This window comes from Pholis gunnellus (genome assembly GCF_910591455.1).
Source record: "Pholis gunnellus genome assembly, chromosome: 5".
In the NCBI taxonomy this organism is placed as follows: Eukaryota; Metazoa; Chordata; class Actinopteri; order Perciformes; family Pholidae; genus Pholis; species Pholis gunnellus.
Window position 1 is genome coordinate 13,952,321 of NC_136531.1, and position 25,842 is coordinate 13,978,162.

Below are 25,842 nucleotides of genomic sequence, written 5' to 3' on the forward strand. Positions count from 1 at the left end.
AATGAAGGGAAATGTACAAGAAATGACAAGGTAAATTAATGCAGGTACAAGAGAGAGCTTAAGTGTGGTAGTGGGGGGGGATCTATCCTGTAAGTGCTGCTGCAACCCCATTACTCAGATTGTGAGTGTGTGTGTGTGTGTGTGTGTGTTTTTTGCTCTGCAGCAGTGCTTACCCTGCCCATCCCCGGCATCCATCCAAAAGCTCATTACTGGGAGATGACATTTCCTGCTGTCATAATGTGAACTTGAAGGAAAAGTGTAGAAAGGTGTTACAGATTGGGAAAAGTCACAGAGCCTTTTTCAATCTGTCTGTGTTGATTATAGGAATGACTGCTCAGAGAGTTATGAGAGCACAGAGCTTTAGTTGACCTCTCTTGTCTGGATAGAAGAGTTTACTACCTCACTCACGTTTTTAAAACTCACAATTTAGCAATTTCAAAGGTTTCCGTCCTCTCCGGTACCTGTTTAATATTTATAAACTTATTATAGGTGGTATTGGCATTCCAGCAGCACATTACAGTTTAACAGGAAATATAAAATGTGCTGTGTTTTAAATTTAAGTACGTCTAAAATGGTGAATTGAACTTCAAAGAGACCCATGTGTGTGTGTGGGTGTGGACGCAATAACACACCCATGAACACGTATATTCACATCTTAATGACATTTAATAGCATCAAAACAAAGCCTTTCGTTACGAAGTGAAATGAATGGATTATGTCTGAAATCTAATATGATGTAGAAAAATAATCTGATACACAGTATGAAACGATATGACTTGTCATTTTTTGAGGGTGGAGTTTGTCTTTAAGCTCTATTTTTTGCAGTTATGTAAGAGGCACAGAGAAACAGATGTGAGAAATCTGGTTCTTCACACATTTAAACAATCGTCCAATCATCTCAAACATGGAGGAGGACACACAGGTGAGGGATTGAATGGTGATGGCAACAATATATTTACGTGAGAAGAAGAGACGACGAATCAAGATGAAAGGAAGGACCAGTGTGAAAAGGATTGAATGAGCAACATGTACAGAGACATACACACACAATACACAGATGAACCTGGTTATTAAAAACATTAAAAAACATTGAATGAAGCTGTTTAGCATTAATAATGTGTTTTTCTCCAACACTGTGTGACGGCCACAGGAGCTATTGGTTTGCTCAGCTTGTTGAAGAGCTGGATGACTAAAATCCTTCATCTGGTTAAAATATAGAGTTAAAAACGATCAGCTGGATCTGCTTCCTCCTGGCAGGCCACCACAGCTCTGACGCATCAGTAAAAGGGATATGACGCCATATATAGGCAACCAAATGATTAAGATTTATCCACGTTTAAAAATTCAAACATAGGTCTAGACGTGTTAATGTGAACTGTTAGATAATATAGATAGATCTCTATATGATCTCGTCAGTGGACTTGTTGAGACGGGGCCAGCAAAATATAAGAGGCAATTAAGACCAACACATTGTCCCACTGTCATATCTATTTATCCATAGATAGATAGATAGATAGATAGAAAAGAATAAAGTGTAACGCACATCGTCTGCTCTTTACTCTTCAGAGAAACATGTGCTATCTACCTCTATACTGGACACGGAGAGGATATTTTTGTTGATTTTCTCTACCAGCTCTTTCCCCAAATGTTGGACTCTTTAAAATATTCACTGAAGCAAGTTGTCTATTTTAACATGTTTTTTTTTTTAACACAACTCTGGTGCGGACCAAACAATTGGATCGACTGAGACTGAAAGGGAACATCTCAACACCTCAACTTGGGTTGTGGTTCATTTCTAGTTTCGATGCAATCCAGAACAATCGCAAGGTCGTGTGATAGAACGTATATTGTTTGTCAAAAGCTAAATGCTATTAACTTTACATGATCCATGCGTTAATAGGTTTCTAGCCGGCTGTCATTATTCATCACATGTGTGGTCCATTTGCAGTTGCAGGCTAATGACGCTCAAAACCTCAAAAACGTCTTTGTTGGCTCTGTGTGACCACTGGAGAAGATAAATGGATGCATAAGGTGCAGTTCAGTTCATTATGACTTGTCAGTCTGTTGTTTACTGTAGCGGAGGAATTTCTCAGATCCTTTCCCCATAAGTAAAAGATGTACTGTAAAACTGTGAGAAACCTTTAACTGGTTTAACAGTCTCAGTTTATTACAGATGCCTCTATGTGACCTACATAAGTAAACAAGACCATCAGCAAGAAGATTGTCTATTTATATATACGTATATAGTTATTCTTAATGCTCGTCATCGGTCCGATTCCATGCGAAATCTGACGAAATCGTGCATATTCACCAGAAAGTCGATTAGCTCAGACTCAAGCAGGGCGTTCAGCAGCGACCAGCCCATCGCGGACTTATGTCCAAGAAACGTATGAGCGCATCTCTGGTAAACATACAATATAAAGCTGTGCTTTTGTGTGATTCTTTGTGAAGAAAGTCATTTTTACTGATCCGTCGATTAAATCAATATGTCGACAAAATGGAGTGCTAGACCCTAGACTGAACTGAACAGCAGGTGTAAAAGTGACGTAATTGTCAGTCCCAGGGTCAAGTAAGAAACCTTCCAGTCACAAGTCGTCCTTTTTCTAATCTCATGACTCATCAATCTGTTCTAAAAAAAATGTATAACAATGAGTAAACAAGTAGAAAATATTTCAAATCCATTTTTTCCAGTATAAGAAACCAATAGTAACTATAACAGCGATGGATGCACCAAGAATATTCATAAAAAGTGTAAGGCTGAGAACAGCACTGTTGTCTTGTATCATATTCCCAGCAGCCTCTAATGTTACACCTTTAGGAAAAAAAAAAAAAAAAAACTGCCGACATTTCCTGTCATCTCATACCTTGAACGCTGTGGTTGCAAAACAGGAATCGTTGTGCCTTCTCAACACATTTTTTTACCAGAGTGGATTGGATCACTGCACCGCTTGGCTTGTACTTCATCAGTATAGTCAATCAAAGCCACTTGAGAAGGGAAACATGTTTATGGGATTAGATGTGTATAAAGGCTTCATCCCAGTGTTTTTGACATTTGGCTGCCATCCCTGATCATCCACTGTGAAACTAAAGTAACTCCTCTCGAAATCCACCATTCTAGAGCTTCAAAGTACGTTTCTTTACATGTGTGTATGTATCCATCTCGTGAGCTAACCATGCTGGTGAGCTAGTTGGGTTACCCTCAACCCAAACAAACCTAAGTACACTTCTGCATTGTGTCTCTCTGTAACCTGAGACGCGAGATATTGTGAGCGAAGCAAACAGGAATAGCACGCTATGAGAGATATAAAGAGGGAGAGAGAGAGAGAGAAGCAGGAGAGTGATATTCACAGACAGATGGATGGATAATGTGCTTATGACTCAAGATCTCCCAGGAGACATTGCTGTCTGGGTGTGTCACTCGCCACTTTCATCACCAAGCCTTCCTCCTCTCACCTTCTTGTATTGTATTCTATCTTTTTATGTTTCATTCAGTTATCTGCTGTTGTCACATCACACTGTGCCCGATGATGCACCGGACATCTCGCTTTTCTATTCGGGCTTCAGATACCTAGCTCCCCCTCCCTCCCTCCCTCCCTCCCGCGCTGCCCTCATGTTTTCTCTAATGGTTGGTGCTAATGCCCATCATCAGCAACGTCCGTCTGGGGGAGATTCCTTCCTGCATCTGCTCACTGAGGGACACAACAGGCCTGCTGAGATCATTCACTCGTTCATCCCATCCATCTATGACTTCATTCAATTATCTGCCTCCAGCTCTCATCCATCCATCCGTTCATTACTCTTACATCCTCCTTGATTAGTTCATTACTTTATTACTGTGAAATGATTCATTCATTCACTCATTCTCTCATGGCTTTTATGCTTTTCCGTCCGTCATTCAGAGTGAGGTGATTCCACGTAAATGCTGAGTATCTGTTTTCCACTCACGGCCGAGTAGATTCAGCCTTTGATGATGCGAGGGGGTATTAGGTAACGGCTAATGACCGAGTCTCTGTCTGACTGCTTCAGTCATCACACTGGGAAGGACGGTCGTGTGTGGAGTGAGTGAGAGGAAGACTTTGAGAGCAAATGTTCAGCTCTTTGAACAAGCCTACTGTATGTTTACTAAACAAACCCACAACAGCTGCTCAACAGTAAACCACAGCATTGTTTCATGTGAATGATCCGTACCATGAAAGACACATTTAAATGTCAAAGTACATATATTTGGTGTGTTGGCTAAATGTATTCATGTCATTTGTATTTCTTTTTTTTTGTTTCGTTTTTTTTTTGCGAAAAATTGTGTTTGCAGCTTTAAATGAATGACTGCACAGACTCTAGGCGAGGAAAGTGTGTGCCTATGAATGTGATTACAACTGTGTAGACACACAATGAGATTGACTAAAAGTATTTTGTTAATTAATTCATCCTTTCTGTTATTTCTTCTGAAGCAAAAATGGGTTTCGGACTTTTGACTGTTTGAATATGTCACCACGGGCTCTGAAATTATATTTATTTTATAGATTATAATGAGCTCGTATTACTTTTCACCAACATTTTATAGACAAAGCGATTAATAGATCGACAGGCACCAGAGGCGACCCGTGTCCATTATATCCCGCTCACCAACCACCAGAGCCTCGCCTCAGCCTTTTATGACGACCACCTGCCTCACAGCAAACACAACAGGGACCCATTTGAAGGAGACACCATCAATATTGATAATTAGCAATTTATCGATGTTTACCGAGACTTGAACGCAACAGGCAAATGGCCCATAACTCAGGCTAAGAGACTATTAGGCTGCATGAAGTGACATCATTGTTGGCCTCGGCCCACAAGAAGCCAAGCCGACTCTGTGTCTGACGCACTGCTTTTTGCAAGCTGGCGATGTCACTTCTGCGATGAACTCGCATGTTGCATTCTGATTGCAAAGATCGGATGGAGTTCGATTTTTCAGTCTTGTGTTGAACTTGAGTGTTAGTATCCTAGCTCTCTGCCTCTGTTTAGATTTGTTTCTATTTCCTGTTGTCTTTTGTCGTTAATATAGAGCCATATAAACAACTGTACTGTATGCATAACCCCTTCTGGTAGGTAAATGGAGGTGCAGGACAGGAGCCGCTCCCCATCCCGTAGAACCAGCCGGGTGGAGCAGGTGGTGGGACGATGGCTGAGACGGTCCCGAGACCTGGGCAGCAGGTCTCACTCTCTGAGCAGGTAGAACTCGGTTTCTGTCTTATTTATGTTCACAGGTTAGATTCTCCATTTACTCTAACCTGTATGTCTTTTGACTGAGGGAGCGACCTGTATGGAAAATATGGAAATCACAGGAAATCCACATTAGTGATCCATTAAGCCATCTGCATTATTTTAATGTGTGCTGCATCTTGCTAGTCTGTTGCATTTATTATTACTCTCCTTATACGTCTAATACACACCAATATAAAGATCTGCACTGATTAAACTGCCAGAGCAGAAAGGGAAATGTGTGATTTGCGAGGTAATATTCAATCATTTTAGTTTGTTTAATGTATGTTCACCTGCTGCTCTCCAGAGACCGGGTTGCAGTGGATGGGAAGTCAGCAGAGTGCAGTGGCTCTGATCAGAGGAATTATTCCTTCCGCTTCATCGTCCAGATCCAACGGGACCCGGACCTCAACTCTCACGGCCTCACTCTGTCCTTGCAGACCCCCATCCTGGTGCAGGAGGTAACCCCAGGTATGACGAGACCTATGAACTGCAAACGTAGAAGAAGGACAAAGCAACATTACTAAGAAGTGCTGACAAATATGATTTAGTTCATCTGTGCACAAACCTTGTTGTCTTTATCCACGGTTTCTTCAACACACAGAGCCCTTGTCCCTAAAAGCACTGCAGCACTTCTCACCCTGAACAGCTAATGAGTAGAAGAAATACAGCACGACTCAGAGTTAGGGAGTTTGATCTCATAGCTTACATTTCATGTTTCCGTGAGCCCAGTTAATGTCTGGTTGGTACCGCTCATCCTGCAGTGTTTTGGTCTGCTTTGTTCATATCAGTACTGCGACAAGAGCTAAGCATTGTTGCATATTAGTTACATCTAACACATTGATATATGATGTGCTTGTAGAGACAGAAAATACTGAATTAATTGCAGTGTGTACAACATGTGCATGGGATTCGGCTGACAGGTCCACTCTACAGCATAGATGGTAGGAGGGTGTTAAAATCAAATGTATGCTGTTCTTTCAGGAACAGAGCATTTCTTCTGTCTCTCTCTCTCTGTTGTTTCTTATCTAGTCTCTATATAGTCTCCACGGAAAATGTAAGAGTGGAGCTGTGCCAGACCACTGCCGGCCTCTGGCCAGTGTACAAGACAAGCTGTAAAAAGTGGAAACTCAGAGGGAGGCTGAGACTGTATGCTCATAGTGCATGCCGGCACACAAAATTGCATTAACAAAAGAAACGTATTGTGGCACTGGCGCGTGTGTGTGCGTCTGTGTGTGTGTGTGTGTGTGTGTGTGTGTGTGTGTGTGTGTGTGTGTGTGTGTGCGTACGTGTGTCTTCAGCATCTTCAGTATAATGAGGAGGCAAAACAAAGGAGGAGCTTTTGAAGCAGAGGGACTTTTTTTCTCTTTATTGAAGCTCTCAGGCAGCATTTCCTCTTAGGCTGTGGACTGTCGCCAAGAATCTCTTCCAATCGAATGCCAAATGTACTTTCTGTTATGTAATAGGTGAGTAAGATGGGGCTTAGGGGTTCGATCGGGGTCTCAGTGAAGGAGAAGGGATGTGCATACAGCGTGCCTTGGAAGCTTCACTCAGAGGTAACAAGTCCTCAGCTAAATGCCTTTACCTGGGCATAAGGGTGTGTCAGCACCTGTAGGTGTCTACTGGATCTCATGGCACAGCACCTCCTACTGGTCACAATGTAAAACTTACTCTGATATGCTCACCGATGGTACACCCTTTTTAATGAAACTTGACGCTATCGGTTATTTATGTTGCATGTTTTTAAAGGGCGTCCTGAGTTCACAACAACATAAGTTATTCTCCAGTGATTGGCCGCTGTAAATGTTGTCACATCTAAAGGACAGCTGCAGTCTTACGGTCCCTCAATAACTTTCCTATAATAGAATTGTGCATAACAGTATCTTGAGTATGATCTACTGACAGCCATCATGGATAATTACCTTTAGAGCTGATGCCAGGCTGTAAGCTATGCTGAGTGAATCATTCAAAGATTACTGAAATTGCGTTGAGCCAAATGGCCGTGTGTGCTAAACAGTATGTTTAACCTCGCAATATTAATGCATCCCTCCACTCGTACTTTGCATGGTTGAGTGTCCCGTTCTAAAATGTGATGTGTCCATTTTAGAAAAGGACAGTTGTTTGTATTCAGTGTTGAATTAAAAAATAAAAACAGTAGTTGTGTCTGTCTTGATAGACAGATGTAGTTCTTGGAGTGACTAGTTTGCATTTGGCACAAAAATACAATTCAGACTTCTTCTTTTTTTTTACAGTTAAATTTAAAGGTTGCACCTGAAGGCAATCCACGTAATCCGGACAAATTAAAAAGCCTTTATTATTGTGGCTAAATCATTAAAAGAGCCGACATGTTTCGATTACTGTAAGTCTTTGTTGTGGCATTTAATGCATCACAGTATTAGTTACATTTGTGCCAATGAGCCACGTACCAACATTTGCACTCCCCAACTGACAAAAATACATTAAATGTATATTCCTATTAATAACTAACTCATTTTTGTTGATCATATCGAGGCATCAGTATTAAATTGAGACAAACAGAACAAACTATCTGAACAAACTTCAGATAAAGGAAAACAAAAAAAATGTTTTGACATTCTTCCAACAATGTGGATGAACCAGTTACCATGCATGTACTATATATGCACCTTGTTATAATGCTGGACTGTATAGCTAGATGCTGTACTTGTGAATGTGCTACAGCAAATGACAATGACCTGGACTTTATATATACTATAAAGCAAATAGGATATCTGAATTAAAAATATATGATTAACTTAGAGAAATACACTGCATGCTAAAACAAAAACCTGTTCTGTAAGTGCTGCAAATCCACAAAAGAAAAACAGCTTTCCAATTGTACTATTCTCATCTGTCTGAAGATAAACATTTACTTAAGTCATTAAATAAATACTGTATATTATATTCAGCCTATAACTGTACTCTGAAGTGCATTTTGCTGCTGAGCTGCCGAGCCACAAGGATCTGGATCCCCCTGAGGTTAGGGGGCCGATTACCTCGCTTTTGACAGTCTGGCTCAAGTCTGCTCTGTCACCATCTGCTTCTGCCTGTCACACACGCACACACACACACACACACACACACACACACACACACACACACACACACACACACACACACAGTGTTGCTCATGTCTCCAGTGGCCCCACTAAGCCTTGGTTCAATCTTTCCTCTCTCTCTTTCTCTCCGGCACGTGCTGCAGCATCTTGATAGTGAAATATGAATCCTTTTATTTAAAAGCATTTTCAGAGCTATCGGTGTCGCCTGCATCTGTCTATGTCCATTCTGGATGGAACATCAAGCACTTGTATCTCAATTGAATAGCTCAGTATTGTCCGGTTACCTGATGCTAAAGATGCTGTCGATGACAGGATGACGATGGCAGGGAGTGGTCTATGGAGACAGTGACAGGGGTGATGTCTGTTTATGACACAGTATCCATTACACAGTTTAAAGCACTAAATTAGTTATTGAGTGCATAGTACTTATTTAATCCTCCTTGTTCCTTGTGGAACATAAGGCTGCCTGCTACTCTCTGCCTCCATCTGATCCTGTGTTGTGACAACCTCAAGTTAGATTTTCTTAAGGCTACTTTAGGAATGCGGTCCTGGTCCGTTGTGAGGAAATGTCCTCCAGCACCAAACGTAAACAGTTTGTGTTTTTGTACAGGTCCTCATTTTGAGATCTCTTCTGGCTAAATGATGCCGCAAATCTTTACAGAGACAGTCAGTGTGAAAAACATGAATCTGTTATTATAAATCATGTCGCTCTCAACCATTCACCGGCATTCTGAGCCGCACAGCAAAACTGATTTGAAGTTACAATTGTGATCTTGTTTTTTTTAGGCTGTACCGTTTACTTGCAAATGCACTTTGAGCTTTCCCGAGCCTGATGCTGATGTCTTTGCTGCATGCTTCATCCGAACTGAGGAGACTTCCCAAATAAGTAAACTCTTCGACATCATTTCAGAGAGTTTTCATCCATACTAATTGGTGCATGTGGTGTTGAATTTATGCACATCACTTGTGCTTTGGAGATATTAATTTATGCATACGCCTGCATGAATTCATGTCAGCTGTCTACAGTGAGAACCAGTGTTTGCTGTGGTGCCTATTGACTTGAATTACATTGTGTCTTTTAGTATTTGTATGGTGGAACCTCATTGACGATGTTCATGCCTTTGTGACTGTGCACAAAAATAGAAATTCATGCTTTATCCCAGGATTTTAATTCTACCAAATCAGATCTATTAAATAAGAAAAGAAAGTGTCTTGTTACATGTTGCATGATTAACATGTACAAACCTAGAGTTAGAGCTATCAGTAGCTCTGTAAAAATGAAATCTTCCCAAAATTCAGCATGTTGGCATAAAGCACCGGACAGATCTTTTGCCATACCTCCATCTAATATTGTGAAACTCTTTTCCACTAATGCACTAATGGAACAGTTCTTTCTGTAATAGCTTGACCAGGGAGAAGTTAAACGAGAGGTTCATATATGTAATAGGTTTTGCTTGCTGTAATTATTCCTCCTGTTACTTCTGACCATTAAAAGATCCCTTCTTAATGCTGCCAATGAAAGTGAAGGGGGATTAAAAATGGATAGGGAGAACAGGAGGAATGATTACAGCAATAAAAACGTGCTTCAATCCTGATGTGGGAACCTGGCTATTGTTTTAAGACAGATGCGAACCATTCTTTAAATATGCATAATCAGCCACTTATTTAAAGATGTTGACCATAGGATGTGCAAACAAATCTCCAATTGCAAACATCCACAGTAATTTATGCTCACTACTTAAACGATCTGTACAGTGCAAGTTGTAAACAAGGTTTTTCTTCCATTCATCTCCTGATACAATGAGATTAGCCCACGTGGTAACACTAGTTACCATGTATCTAGTCACGTGAAGAAATACAATTAAATCTATGCAAGAACAGCACACAAAACATTTTAACATTTTATTTTCACTTACAATAACTTATAATCAGATTAAAGGCATTGTATTGTAAAATTGGTATAATATATTTCAACTGTGGGAATTACAATACACTATTGTCCAGAAAAACAAAATGTGCAAATGCAATTGAAGTATCATGATACATGTCATTAAAAAATGCTTTGTTTTATGGTCATTGTTATAAAGCATTATGATTATTTCCGCATTCTTACAATGCTATAAGCAGATTATAACTTATTATAAGCATGTTGATAATGCATGATAGATATGGCCGTCAGAGAGACAAACAGGTTTACGTGTCTATTCATGACTGAAGAGAATCACACGGAGAGAAGATTCTGCCCCTAATGCTATCAGCTGTGCAGCCAGTTAGTGTTGGATGCTGGCCTATAGAGACAATAAATGAACAGTGATGGGAGAATGCGTCACATAAAGAAGGCGGAGGGATATACGGTTGTTTGATACACCCTAAATGAGATGTACAGTGATCAGATTGCTGCTCTCCCTGCGGTGGCACAGTTAGGTTTGGAGAGCGGTGTGAAAAATTATGCATCACTGTGAGATGAAAGGAGATCACTAGAATACAAGCTACTGCCTGGCATCAACCCCAGCCAATCAAACACCCTCAGGCATGACAACACAAGGACATTTTGTGTGTCCAGGTGGTCCTGCAGATGGCCGGCTCGTCCCTGGCGACCAGCTTGTGAAGATCAATAACATCGCTGTCGATGACCTGACCCCGGAGCAAGCTGCTGAAATAATCAGGTCGACACCGTCAGCTCACAAACACACACACACACACATGATTATCAGTACATACACCACAAAACAATACTGTTTAAAATTAGGCATTGCACATCAAGTCTAACCTTACCATCCCCCCTTTGTTTTTGTTTTTCAGGGAGTGTCAAGATTCATTGGCAATGACTGTCCTGAGAACGATGCTGGTGAGTCTACTGCATCGAACTAACCACAAACACACAGTTGGACGTAAACACATTCAAGATGAACTCAGAACATCTCTTGTGAAAACATACACAGGCATGTATGTGTGCACATGCTTACATTCTATAGATGTACTGTGTCTCTATACACTTGGGATTTTAAAATGCTGATTGTCAACAAACCCATTAATCGTCATGTGAATGAGGATCTGGTGTCAAGCGCCATTGCTAACAAGCATCCCGTCACCAAGTAGCTACGTCACTACGTCAGTGGCAACACCCCCATAAACTTTGCCCGACAGACTCAAACAGATACACACTCTATCATGATCGCTACATATGTGTGTGTTTACTGTGTATGTGTGTGTGTGTGTATGTAGGTTGTGGATCTGACTCTGTGAAGCTGGCGTGTGTATTTGCACTAAGGTGAAGTAGATCGGTAAATAAATGGCCGCTCCTCAGTGATTCTCATCAGCAGTTCTGCTGATGGAAGCATCTTTTTACCATCTGATTCATAGCTCACAGCTCCTCCAAGAAATCTTTATTGAGCTTTGAGAAATTATTATCATTTCCCAGAAAGTATGCATCTCTGTCATGCATGTTGATGGTGACAAAACATCAAAAGGAATGTAAGAGTAGGAGGATTGTTTTGTCAGTTTCTTCTGGGGCTTTCAATCCACCATCCACCACTGACTGGCTTTGCAGTAATGAAGGCAACGATGTGCAATGTGTCAGTAGTGACATTGAAGCTGGCAAAATGTCCTTCCCTGTAAGTCTGCAACCTGCCATAGAAGTCCACCAAAGAAAAACATGTTTTCTATTATCAAACCATTCAATAATAAAATGTGTTTGGTTAAATGTCTGCATGCATGCAAAAGCAACGGGCTGCGTGTCTTTTCATTTCCCTCATATATAACCACTTCACATTGCTGCGCCAAAATGGTATCTGTACCATATTGAGTCTTATAAAATAATTTTAAAAGAAATACTATGACATGCTGATTTATTGATTTGTATCCCCCCCCCCCCCCCCCCCCCCCCCCCCAGGGCCCAAAGTCATCATTCATCACACCAGAGAAGAGGGCCAAGCTCAGGTCCAACCCTGTGAAAGTTCACTTTGCTGAGGAGGTTGAAGTCAATGGACACTGTCAGGTGAGTGAGAGAGCGCATGGAATACTGTTATTCTCCACCCTTCAATAGCTTACAAATCAGCTTTAGATCCCCCATCGCTCTCGTCAATGTCAGCTTATTATTATTATCTGTTTGCAGTATTTCCTTCAGACAAGTGGTATTCTTCACATTCCTTTTTAAACTTTAAACCATGTATATTATTTAGCTGTAGACGGGTACAAGCACCTTTTGAACACCCTTCTCTTGAACCACTGAGTTAAAGGTTGGCTGTGGAGCAGCGCTTCCTCTGGTGGTGACGCGATACACAATCTTGTGACCCGTGCATGCAGTGGTTTCACACTATGCCACTGATCAACAGATGGTCATTACATTAAGTTGAAGAAGCTAGCAAACATGGATGTAAACAACGGTGGATTTAAAGTTCGCTTTGTAAAGTGTTTTAAAATGTGATTTATTCTTACTAGTTGTAGCGTTGCACAATGACGAGGAGGGATGGTATATTATAATTGGTCAGTATTCTCTTATAAGCCTGGCTCTGGTTGGTCAGGGTTCTCATCCTGCCAGCGGATGTGAAATTAGCTGGAAGAGGAAAACCACAGAAGCTTGAGTGGCCATTACTAATTCCAGAGAAAACACGGATCGATATCTGCCTGGTCCTCCAGTCCTAATGTCTGTGATTACAGGACAATAAGCACCAGAGAAGGGAAAAAGGGTAGAGAAGAAGGGGGGGGGGGGGGGACATGCTGGATGGGGGGGTGACAAGGGAGGAGTTGTTTAAAATTTGAAAGCTCTCCATTTGAACTTTAAAACATACAGACATTAATGTTGCATTACATCACAGTGTCAATACAGAAACACACTTAAGATGACTCACCACAGTGAGCAGGCTGGGCAGAAAGAAACAGGCAAAAGAAACTCTCTGAGAGAAGAGCGTCTCTCTTTCCTGGTGTAACTGTTTTTTTTATCTGGCTTGAAATTACAATTATTATTAGGTATAAAGGCAATTCAATTACATTCCAATAAAACTGACATTCATATCAGTAGAGGCATTTCCATGCACTTGTTTGTACGTGCATTTTTAGTCTATCGATGATTAAAAGCAAAATGTGACTGGAAACAGATTTAAGAAATATCATGACAAATATGAAGCATGTGACTTGAACGCCCCCTGAATCTTCACTGAAGAGGCTAAAAATAGCAGCAGAGAAAACATCGGCTCTGTGTGGAGCGATGAGGAGACTGTAAAATCACTTAAATTAATACACGAAGCAAACAGAAAAGTAATTTGTCCATCGTGTTTTCCATATGGATTTCCCCACTTTGACTGGTGCTCTTTAGTTATAGCTTCTTGATCTACATGGCTGGAGAATTAGCGATATTATTCGAATAACAATAGCGGATTGAAACACATTACGTAATTAGTTTTTCAGGCCAAATGTAGCACAGATTTTAACCAAATTTCCAGAATATTGACAATCGGCATACAGAATTGCAGTCCTCCCTTGGTCCCTTCTTCAACAACACTAAGCCTTCCCTCAAACACCGGGATGTGTTATTTTATTCCAACTTTAAAGGACCAATATACAACATTCAGAGCATTTATATAGAAGATATGGCAGAAGCACCTAGTGATGTTATATGTGTCGAGTAATTCAGTGAAGCGCATATCGTTTTAGAACAGTAGCGTCATTGATGACGCCCAAAGCTGAAACCCTTGGAGGAATTACTGTTCCTGAATGAAAAGATCAAAACTGAACATTGTAATAAATCTACAGCTGTTAGGGGGACCTTTCAGTTTGGGGTCCAAGGCCCAGGTTACCTTCCTTGCCTAAAGGTAAAGTCTGCCCCTGGTGGGTTTTTTTCCTGTGAACCAGAGTGTGTTTCACGCTGTGAGGTAGTAGCTTGGGTGTATGACGCTACCGTGTCATGGCAGGTGAATTGCTGAGGACCAAAGGAAGCACAGTGTTGAGTGTGAAGTTGTTTGTATGAGCAAACAGCAACACCACAGGCCAAGCATTCAGTCCGTTCTGAACAGGAATAATGTCGACGGGCTCTGCACTAGTCTGAATAAATCTGCTGTCCGACTCAAACACACAGACACAAACTGCTTTCTTTTCTTGACTCTATCTCATATCAAGCTGTCAGGCTGTTACTTACAATGCCCTAGAATGAACCACCAAGTTTTACGACGCTCACACTTTCATTTGACCCTTCCCTTGACCCTTGACCCCATGTCTGCTCTGCAGGGCAACTCGCTGCTCTTCCTGCCTAATGTTCTGAAGGTGTATCTGGAGAACGGGCAGACCAAGGCCTTTAAATTTGACCCCAGCACCACAGTCAAGGTACTATGCAGTGACACAGTCCATATTGATATCCATTCCTCTTATTTATTTCTTGTCTACTGGATACGAGAAATAGAGTTCTGGGAGTTCAGAGATGAAGCTGAGGTTCATTCTGTAATGGAAGTATTTCTCTGTGATTCTTAATCAAGTCAAAAACTGTCGCAATTTTTACGACCATACTGTGCTGATGTAGTTTAAAGTTTACAGTAAGCCTTATATTTAAATATAACTATAAAACTGAGATGATATTGGATTGTATTTATGGTCTAATTTAAAAGCTACAACTGATTCGCTCCCTCTCTATCAGTATGATATATACTGTGCATCAGTTTTCTTGATTTGCCAACTACTCAGACCTTATCGTGCTCCATTGAGACCGACAAACCTCAGATCAGCAGTTATGTTTGCTGATGTCATAAAATATTGTCTCTCAAGAGGTAATGTTCTTCCCTGTGCATCAGGACATTGTGATGACACTCAAGGAAAAGCTTCCTCTGAGCCATATTGAACACTTCTCCCTGGTGCTGGAGCAGCGACACAGCATTTCCAAACTACTGCTGCTACATGAAGAGGAGAGGATACAGCAGGTACACACACACACACACACACACACACACACACACTAACTCTTGTTTTACGTACATCTATATCTAAATCTACACTAAAGCTGCATTTGAGAGTGGGTTTATTCTGTGACTGCTTTTAACTGAATTTAAAGCAATACATTTGAAGCAATGTGTTTGTGTGTGTGTGTGTGTGTGTGTGTGTGTTCAGGTGGTCCAGAAGAAAGAGGCCCATGACTACAGATGTCTGTTCCGTGTTTGTTTCATGCCCAAAACCCTCCAAACGCTGCTGCAGGAGGATCACACAGCCTTTGATTACCTCTACCTGCAGGTAGATCGATGAACTTCCGACCCACCATTAAACTCCAGGCGGAAGTTAACTCTTCATATCTCATAATCTGTTTTGATAGTTCGCAGGTTTTCCATCATACCCTTAACTTACCCTCGAGTAAGAGTCCAGTTATTGTTGCAGTTGACACATTTCACCGTGATGTAAATCAACAGACTGAAAGTTTTTCATCAAATCGCACCATGGTTTTATTCCCGCTCTGTACTTTCAGCAAGTTCCTGTGTCTGTTTAAACAAATACGTAATTTCCACTGCATGGTTCATCTCGACTCAATTCCCTTTTGGAACCAGGTCCTTTCCTTTATTTAGTTTTTTTACTGCAGATAGAACAGCGTAGGCGGGATTTTCAGCTGATCGCTATAGTGATGCTGCGTGAAACTGCATCATCGTTTACGCGACGCTGAATCCTTTCGTGGGCAAAGAAGCAGAGGAACGTCTCCATTTCGTCATTTATACAGTGTAGTGTACAGCACAGGTTTGCAGGATGACGTTTTTGAAAATCTGGGTCGAGTTGATAAAAAAAATAAAAAATGCTAATGCAGTAGCACTTTCGCCTCACAGCAAGAAGGGGCCCGACGATGCTCTCTGAGCAATAAGTGGTCTGCATTGTTTTAACTCCACGTGCTGTACCGTGTAGTCAGGATGCAGCATAAGTAACATCCTTTTGTTATGGATATTTCGGCTCAGTTCACAAGTAAAAACATAAATGCTGCAAATTAGACATGCCAGTTGTTTACAAACCATAGATGGTCCTGAAATGCGTTTTCAAATTAGATTTTATTTTTTTGTCTGTTTTCACCATTTGTACCGTTTTGTACCGTTTTGTGTGTGTTAGGGAGTGAATGATGTGCTGCAGGAGCGCTTTGCAATAGAGATGAGGTGTAACACCGCCCTGCGACTCGCTGCGCTGCACATCCAGGAGAGATTGGCGAGCTGTGGACAGTCACCAAAGACCAACTTAAAGATAATCACGTGAGACACACACGCACAGTTTGAATTATTTTCATATCCACTAAAACTATAATTAACAAAGGACTTTACCGCAGAACAAGTGGAGGTCCTAAATATGTTTTGTTGTATAGAACAACTGCACTCTTTTAGTACTCAGTGAGCATCAAGGATGCATTTCAATATTGGAAATTGTACAATCTTCAAGGAACAAAAAGGGTTTGGGGATGCTATTCCAATCACATGTATTGTAAATTCACACATCCTGAACGCAGCGTCTTGCACACACAAACAGACCCTCTCTCTCAGTCTGTGTTTTTGTGTTTGCTCTAGGAAGACGTGGGGCATAGAGAACTTTGTGTCATCCACCTTGTTGAGGAACATGCGAGAGAAAGATCTGAGGAAGGCCGTCGGCTACCACATGAAGAAGAGCCAATCACAGAACGATCCCAAGCAGAAGGGTCTGTCAGTCGATCAGACCCGGATAAACTACCTGGAGGAACTGAGTGATCTCAAGTCGTTTGGAGGGAAATCCTTCAGTGCCACCATGATGGTAGGGCTTTGAACTGTTCGCTGTACATGTGTATATTTATTTTTTGGTGAGTGATGGTTTCAATCTCTTCATTGTCCCCTCCCCCTGCTCCCCCACCCTTCAGCTTCAGGACAGGGAGTCGATGGTGACCTTGTTGGTGGGGGCGCGCTATGGGGTGAGTCAGGTGGTCAACCACAAACTGAGCATCCTGTCCACCCTCACAGAGTTCACCAGCATCACACGCATCGAGCTGCTGCCTGAATCCGACAAGGTCAGCCTGGTCAAAATATACCTGCAGGACATCAAGGTAAGTGCCGGAAAATACACGCTTGTAATATACAGAGGGAAGACAAAATACTGTAAACCTCATCTAAAAGCACTTTTACTTTGAAGTAACTGAATCAGCATTACAAGCACTGCTACAAAGGTGGGTTGTAATTCCGGTTCCGTACTAATTAGCATTATTTGTTCCTCCTTTGTTGGTGCAGTTTGATGCACCTGCAGGTAGGTCACAGGAGATTTAGCTTCTTTGAACTCTTTAATAGTTTGAAGGGACAGTTATATATTACAGTTAAAATACATATTTTCCATCTTACCTGTAGTGCTGTTTATCAATCTAGATTGTTGTGGTCTTAGTTGCCGCGTGTTGGAGATATCGGCCGTGGAGATGTTTGCCTTTACTTGAATATTATGGGACTATAAGGCACTCAACTTTTGGTGGTCAAAGTTCAAAAAATATATATTTAAGAAGCAGTTTCATGTTGGAACTATTTTATTTCTACCAAACTACACCCACCAATCTTACCACCGAGCAGAATGAAGTATTTGTCTGTACTCGATACTGCTAGCTCACCTAGCACCACTGAGGTAGCTAATACAGCTCAGCCGTGGAGGATGCTATCGATGTTTACATTTCGCGCTGTCACAAGCACGAGCTTCATGAGTAGATGAACGCTTCCTTCTGCGCGGTGGTTCCATTGAAAGTGTAGTTCGGTAGAAAGAAAAAGGTTCCTACATGAAACTGCTCACAACAAGGTCTTTGGATTATCTTCAAGGTCATGATTTCTGGAAAGAGACACTTTTCTTTGAGTTTTTCAAATGTTTTATTTTGTCTCTTTGAGCACCACAAGCCGAGTGTCGTATTGTTTTATCATATTTGAGAGAATGCAGACATCTCTATGGGCGATATATCCAAAAATAGGCAACTAACACAAAAACAATCTAGATTGATAAAAACCACTACAGGTAAAAGGGGAAATCTGTCATTTTGATTACTATGAATTAGCATTCAACTTAACATGTAGCTGTGATTTTAATCGTGATTAATTTCTTCGAGGTTGTTTTTTTACTGACCTGTCTACATCATGTTGTGTACCCTCTCCTGTAAACAATGTGCAGACTTAAGCATTTAAAGAAGTATAACTGCTTTTTCATCAACATTATGACCCCTTTGGGTACGACAGGATTACTAAGTGTTTTTCCACTCCTGAAATTGACTTTCCATCCCTCTACTTTCCTTGTCTTATCTCATATCAGCCCATCACATTGCTGTTGGAGTCAACGGCCGCCAAAGACATGTCCTGCCTAATAGCAGGTTATTGTCGAGTGTTTGTTGACCCCAACCTCAACGTCTTCCCCTGGATACATGACTTCAAGAAGCACAGGGTGTCTGCTGAGGAAGGTACACATTTACAGTAATATACAGCCATAAAATGTATCCATACATCCATGAAATCACACACCAGTATGTTCTAAATACTAAATAACAGTCTTATGTTGGTGTATGTTCACAGGTTATGTGTCACGATGCGGCAGCGACTCAGACACCTCCTCAGACTTGGACATGGAAGCGCTGGTCACCCTGGTGTCTCATGGCGAAAGGCCTTACCATCGAGTCAGATCCTCATCAGACCCAGAGGGAAGAAAAAGAAGAGACCGAAACAAAAGGAGAAACAAAGATGGCAAAGAAAGGGGAGATAAACCTTGGGAGGATAAAAAGCAAAAGGAAGAAAAGGATGCTGACACTGAAAAGGAAAAGTCTCCCCTAGATAAGAATAGAGAGAGAAAGAATGAAGACGCAGAGCACAAGGAGGAGGCAGAAAGAGCGCAGGATGGTCGGCAAACACGGACGGAGATAACGGACAATGACTCTGGGGAACATGGGGAAAAAGTGGGACAAGAAGGTGGAGACGAAGTGCGAGCAGCCGAGGAGCAGCCGTCTGTATCAGAAGCATCGGATTCTTGTAATACTGACTCTCGTGTCATCACCAGCCCTTCCATCGACTCCCTCGACGCTTTGGAGGAAGATGACTTAATTTCATGTTCTTCCTCCTCCATCCACTCCAATGTTCCCTCACAAATTCATAGCCACTCTCCCGTTCAGCTTCATCCCTACTCTCATAGGCGCGCTGAGCCCCACCTCCTCGCCCCTCCACCAGCTCACGCCCACCCTCTCATCCACCTCACAACTCACGACAGACGAGGAGGGGGCCGCAGGAGGTCGGGCGACGGCGCTGATCCCCAGCTCCTCGCACCGGTCTCCCCCTCTCCGAGCCTTCAATACATCCAAAAGTGTTCAGGTAAACCCGGCTCTGATGACGGCTCCATGTGTTTCGCTGAGCTCTCCCGCCTTGTGGACTTCCTGCCGAGCCCTCCGGAGGCCAGCGAGGACGATGAAGATGAAGAAGAGGAGTTGAGGAGGAGGAGGAGAAAGTCGGCGAGAAGAGCAGGTGAAAGAGGAAGCGTAAACAGCGAGGGCAGTTTTAAAGAACATCCACTATCCCCGTCCCCGTCCTCCCACATCGAGTTTGTGTTTAACTTTGACCAAAGCGACGCCCGCTGCTACTACAAACTCTGCTCCAACATCACCCCCGACAGCGCTCGCAGCCTTCCCCGCCCGCTGCATCATAATGAGGGAGAACACTGGGAGGAGGTGGAGGAAGATCCGGCTAAGGCGGTCGACCTGGAGCCTATCCCCATCCTTCAGCCACCACCTGGCTTTGGAGACAGCAGCTCTGAAGAGGAGTTCTTTGACGCCAGAGATCGCTTCACCTCACCTGAAGACCCAACCTTGGGGGCCATGCCAACAGGTGATTTGGTTTTCATTGTGAGGCTGATCACATGAGAACACAGGCTGCTAATTCAGTTTTTGCTGCCATCTAGTGGTTGAACGTTTTACACACAAAAGTGACACAACATTGCACTAAAGAGTAATAAAACGTCATTGCCAGAAAGTAGTAGACCAACGTCTGACCACTCCCACTGTACCGTCGACCTGAGGTCCACTGTCTGTATCGATTCACTCTATAGAGCTCAGTGCAATCAAGCTCTCCTGCCAGAGACAGCATTTCATCCATTACACTTAACTGTCCAAAGATATTTATTAGTCTGGTGGTGGAAAGTAACTAAGTACACTTACTCAAGTACTGTGCTTAAGTGCAATTTTGAGGTACTTGAGTATTTCCACTTCGTGCTACTTTATACTTCTAACTTACCGATGGAATTATTGTACATTTGATACCACTGCATTTATTTAACAGATATATTCACTAGTTACTGTTGAGATACAATGCAAGTTAAAGATTAAGCCAGTTGTTTGGCTGGCATGTGACCCCTGACAAAAGGCTTTCTCCTGTTTGGGCCCCTTTGTCTGTCAATGAGTTGTTAGTTCCACGACAGAGAGAATTCACCTCTAGACGTCCCAGGTGGTTTCATTCATTTAGGTCAAATTGTCCAATATTTCACAAGAAAGGTACAAAATGAGTACAAAAATGAATGAAACATTCTGCAACAGAACTTTTTTCTTATTTTAAGTCCTATTAATCTTCTCACAAACCCTCCGGTTTATCTTACGACCTTGGTACCACTGAATATAACAACCTAACCAGCTACAACAGTAAATATACTAATGTCATACATAATAATGTTTCAGTCACAGGTGACATTTTTACTTTTACTTATGATACTTTCAGCACATGTTGCTGATAATACTTTTGTGTTTTTACATTTTTGTATTAATACTTTGACTTCGGTTAAGGATCTGAATAATTTAACTCTTCAACTAAAACACTGAGATGACATTGGTTAACATGCTTTCCATAATAAATGGTTAAAAATCAATGCAAATTGCTTTTATTATTATTAATGCACCAAACCTACTTAAAAAACCTACTCATTTTCCTTGATGGAGACCTGATACTTGACGAATGTTGTGGGCCTATTTCCATCTTTACTTTCTAGTTTCCTGCTGATTCTTTGATTGGTGTGTTCAATTGTAGAATCCTTTTTAAGATAATATTCACTGTAAATAAAGACATAAATAAAAAAAGATTAGACAAGCAGGGTAAGTACTTTTATAACAGAGTAGTGCATGCAGTGTGCATACAGCCCCAACTACAGCCAGTTCATGTTGCCCGACAGGTGAAACCCATTATAATTGAATAACTTTATTTATATAGCACCTCTCAAAACAAAGTTACAAAGTGTGTTACAATAAATACATGCTAAAAGTAATCCATGTGCAAAGTGATCTGGAACTTAAGGTATAAATAGCTGCAACAATATGCCATCAGTTAAGAAAACGACATAGAAAGCCCAGTCATCTTTGTTGACAAGTTGGGATTGTTTTTTGGAACCATTACATGAATCAGGGCCCTGCTAGAGGATCTCAAACAGCGATCAGGCACATCTCATCCCTCATTATGATGTATCATCGCATAAAACTGCTTTTAATTACAGTTACCCGGCCGCTCACCTTTGACATAAACATTCAAGCTAAAAATGAATAAGAGACACAAAACTATTTGTTATTGAGTTGATTTGGATTACCTACACTATGTTTACTTCCTGCTTCTAATTACTGAGGAATTGGTTTTGAAACACAAAAAAGCTCATTTTGATGTACACTCTTGCTGAAGCTGAGACTTTTTTACTATGTTGCAGATATTCACACAGAGATGAAAGTGGACTTCCTCAGCACACTCAGCCTCAGTGACATCAGAGTCTCGGTGACAGAGGCAGACAAAGATGGAAAAGAGGAAGAAGACAGAAAAGTAGGAGACGAGGAAGGAGGAGGCAGAGAAACATTGTTCCAGCTCAGAAAAAGATCCCGTAAGCGCCGTTCCTTCATGGAAACCGATTACACCTCTACGGTGTCATATCCAGAGCCAGATCCTGGAATACAGGATCTGGTCTCTAGTAGGCTTCATAAGAACCTCGTGGCAGAAGCCAATGACGCACAGATGCTGAGTTCAGATCCTGAACCTTCAGAGCAAACCCAGAATCCCAGTCCTACGGTCTCCTCTTTGACCCACTCTGAAGGGGAACCGGCTCAGCTTGAGTCAAAGCCCATCCTGTCTAAGCCCCACTCACACGGACCTAGCTCTCCTTGTGGTTTGGGGTCTCACGAGCAGACTAGAGACCCACAGGCCACCTCCAGGACCAGGAAACAAGAAATGGAGATGGAACCTGATGCAATGGAATCCAAATCAGTCACAGACCTGGTGAAGGCAGCGTCTCCTACCATCACCGTTGTCCGCTGCCGGGTGGATCCAGATGGAAAGGAGAGTGCTGATCGGAGGGGTGACGGAAAGGAGGAAAGGGAGGAACAGGAGGAGACGAGTGAGGGGAAAGAGGAGGGAGAGGAGGAAGAGACAGCAGGTGTGTCGGGGAAAGGGACGTTCACTAATCATATGTTTTTGACAGAAAGCACAGAGGATGAAGGTAAGGGAGGAAAAGAGAAGAGAGAGGGGGTGAGAGAGAACTCATCCAGCTCAAAGAGGCCACTCATTGGTGCCGAGAGGCAGCCAGAGGCCAACACACTGCCTACATGTTTGATAGATGGGACTAAAAAGAGGAGTAATGGCCTTTTGGGAGCCCATCTGATTGCCCTCGAGCAAAACTCGTATGTAGAGGAACTTATGCTTGAAGGTGTGTGTGAAAAGTCAAACCCTCCATCATACTCACCACCACCCCCTCCACCCTCATCCCCTCTTCCTCCAACACCAGTTCTTCACAAATCCCAAAGTGACTGTTATTTGACGGGAGAAGAGCGCAGCGAAATCACTGGAACCGCAACCAAAATGTCTTCATCTTATTCCGAGGAGATGCCACAAAGACACACGAACAAAGCACAATTACAATTAGACGTCACCACCAGTGTTATTGAGGATGAGGCCAACGGTGTTGTTAGCTCTACTATGACTATTAGCGATGAAGTTACAGACAGCACCAATTCGGACAATGTTTTTTTTGATGATGACATGATTAATTCCTTAACTTCAAGTTCAAGTGACAAGAAAGATGAGTGGGCCATAGCTACCAGACATAGCATCAGTGCAACTTTGGCTACAGCAAGTGAAGGTGAGTCTCAAATTATTGTCAAGTCTCCCACCAACACTGAAGCTCATACAAGAATTACTTCAGTAAATTCTGACTATACTCGTGCTATAAACTCTATCACTGCAAAGCTCGGAGTTGCAACAAGTGCCACATCTCCTACATTTAATGCAGGTACCAGATTGCGGCTTGAGGTGACAAATGAAAGTGCTTCAGGTTTGGATCAAAATGTAGACAAACCCATAAGTGATTCCACTATGCAAAGTGCTGAAGCTAAAAATAGCTTAGGTAGTCCTAGCTTAGCGAAAGCTAACCCAGTCACAATACACAATCTCTCCAAGATGCCTCCTTCTCCAACTCACTTCCTCTTCCAGACCTGTTCCCCGAGCATTATGGGTAGCTTATCTGCCTCCACACTCAGGGGGAAGATTCAACAGTTGCCCCTTTATTTATCGCGCTCCCATGAAACCCTCCACCAAGCTGTGGTGGGGGATGTTCCTCAGAGTTCAGCTGAGGACAGCAGAAGGGACGAAGTCGAGATCACCATCAAAGTTACGGACGTCGATGACGTCACACAAACTATAGACTTCGAAACGGGAACAACTGAAGAATCTGTGGAGTCGGACGATTCGGATACAACGGTTACAGGATCTGAGGTGGACGGGGAGATTTATGTTGAAACAAACTTAGCAAAGAGTTTTCAATCAGTGTCAGAGGTGAAGGAATTAAGCCCTCCATCGCCCGTCCAGACTGAGCCCAAACCCCAACCCCAACATCTGCCTCTGTACACTGGACCTATCAAGAACACTCCAGGACCAATAACAAAGCCTCCTGCCTCCATAGTGAACAGACTCCAAAGAGACTCTTCAGGCCTAAACATGGACACTCCTGGCCCTATAAAAGACACTCCAGAATCAAAGATGAAGGTTACAACTCCAGGTGAAGACATTCCAGGTTTTAAAATGAACAATCAGTCACGTTCTATCGCCCATCCGATAGTGGTGACCACACAGAATCTAAATGGACCAGGGCTCCCTTTTCATAGTCCGGCACAGAAAGTAAGACGGACCAGTAGTGACAGACCTTTGATGGGTCTTTGTAGGCCTGCAGGGCAGAATTCAGACTCGACAAAAACGCTTTCTTCAGGCTGCCGGGTGTTTACGATCTGTGAGGATCCATCCCAGACAAAGAGTCCAGCCACGGTGGGGACTACCCCGCCCTTGAAGCCTGAGTTTGGCTGCACCTCATTGCTAACGTCTGGATGTGAGTCAGTAGTGGAAGGGGTGCAGGTGCCGCTGGAGGCTTGTGGTTGCCCAACGGTCTATACCAACTGCTTCAGCAGCGGGGACAGCTTCGACGAGGAGCTGACCGTCTACGAGTTCTCCTGCCGCACACAGAGCAGCGGAGTGACTCAGACCTCTGGAGCAGGTCTTCCTCTTGTGACCTCTCCGCCCGTTTCCTCTTTTCTCTCCACCTCCTCCACCCACTCTCCCTCTTTCCCACGCTCCAACCTTTTCTCCTCCTCTACCTCTGAGCTCAGCCCTCTCCTCTCACCATTATCGGACTCCTCTGACCGTTTCCTGCCCCAAACGCACAAGGACACCATCAGTCGGCTAGGCCAGCAGCGCTACCCAGAACCCCCAACGGGTTTCCAAGTACTCCGCATAGACGTGGACCAGCTCCTTTCCATTTTGGAAAGTACCGGTGCTGACAAATCCGTAGCAGGCCATGGAGGTCGCCACCCAAGGGACACCTGCCCCGCCCACTTTACAGAGAACAAGCGGGTGCTCCAGATAGAGGCACGGCGGCTGATGTCAGGCTGCCAGAAGGTGGTGGGGATTGGCCAGAGCCCAGAGGAAATGCTTCATTCCCTGGCTGACAGTTTCCGGACCCTGGTGGAGTTGGCAGGTATATGCATCTGGTTCTCCGGTTGCGAAAGGTGTGACCGGAGGAACGCGGAGGCAGTTGCGGGTCTGGCAGATGTGGCTCGTTCTTTCAGGGACTTCTGTCTGGCAGCAGAGCGGGCCAGCAGCAAGCGCAGCTGCCAGGACCTGAGCTCCAAACTGCTAGCGAAACAGTGCACCGCGCTCACCGCCTCGGTCTTCTGCCTCACTCAGCTGTTCCGCACCCTCACCGCGCTATGAGCGAACCTCTCTGAAGTCTTTTGAGATGACCTTGAAGCCACCTGTGGCGTGTAATCTCAGATACACGAGGTCACCAGTGAGCCCACAGCTGACGCAGGTGTGGCCAGAGTGTGACTCGGGACAGTCGTGTTTAGGGTGGGCAGTGTGAGGGGAGGTTACCTCAGAAACACGGGGGTGTCAACAAGAACTCTCAACATCATAAAGCCAGTTTGAGATCGTTGAGGTGCATGTGGTTACTGACTTTATGCTGTGCACGTACTGTAGCCCACAAAACACAGAGTCAGCCAACGAGCAGACTGCAGAGTGGTGCTGCTTGTTTTCCAGTATTGAGA

General features: G+C 43.0%; 1 protein-coding gene across 1 annotated transcript; it reads left to right on the forward strand.

Moving 5' to 3' along the window:
• Positions 1-5,095: 5,095 nt before the first annotated feature.
• frmpd1a (FERM and PDZ domain containing 1a) lies at positions 5,096-25,510 on the forward strand (the record flags this gene model as incomplete). Its single annotated transcript, XM_079159832.1, has 14 exons — positions 5,096-5,214; positions 5,552-5,715; positions 10,885-10,987; positions 11,124-11,169; positions 12,214-12,318; positions 14,544-14,639; positions 15,101-15,226; positions 15,414-15,533; positions 16,386-16,522; positions 16,832-17,051; positions 17,155-17,337; positions 18,567-18,711; positions 18,824-20,119; positions 21,972-25,510. 14 exons carry the CDS (start codon positions 5,096-5,098, stop codon positions 25,508-25,510), a joined length of 6,399 nt encoding a protein of 2,132 aa, XP_079015958.1.
• Between the last annotated feature and the right edge of the window lie 332 nt (positions 25,511-25,842).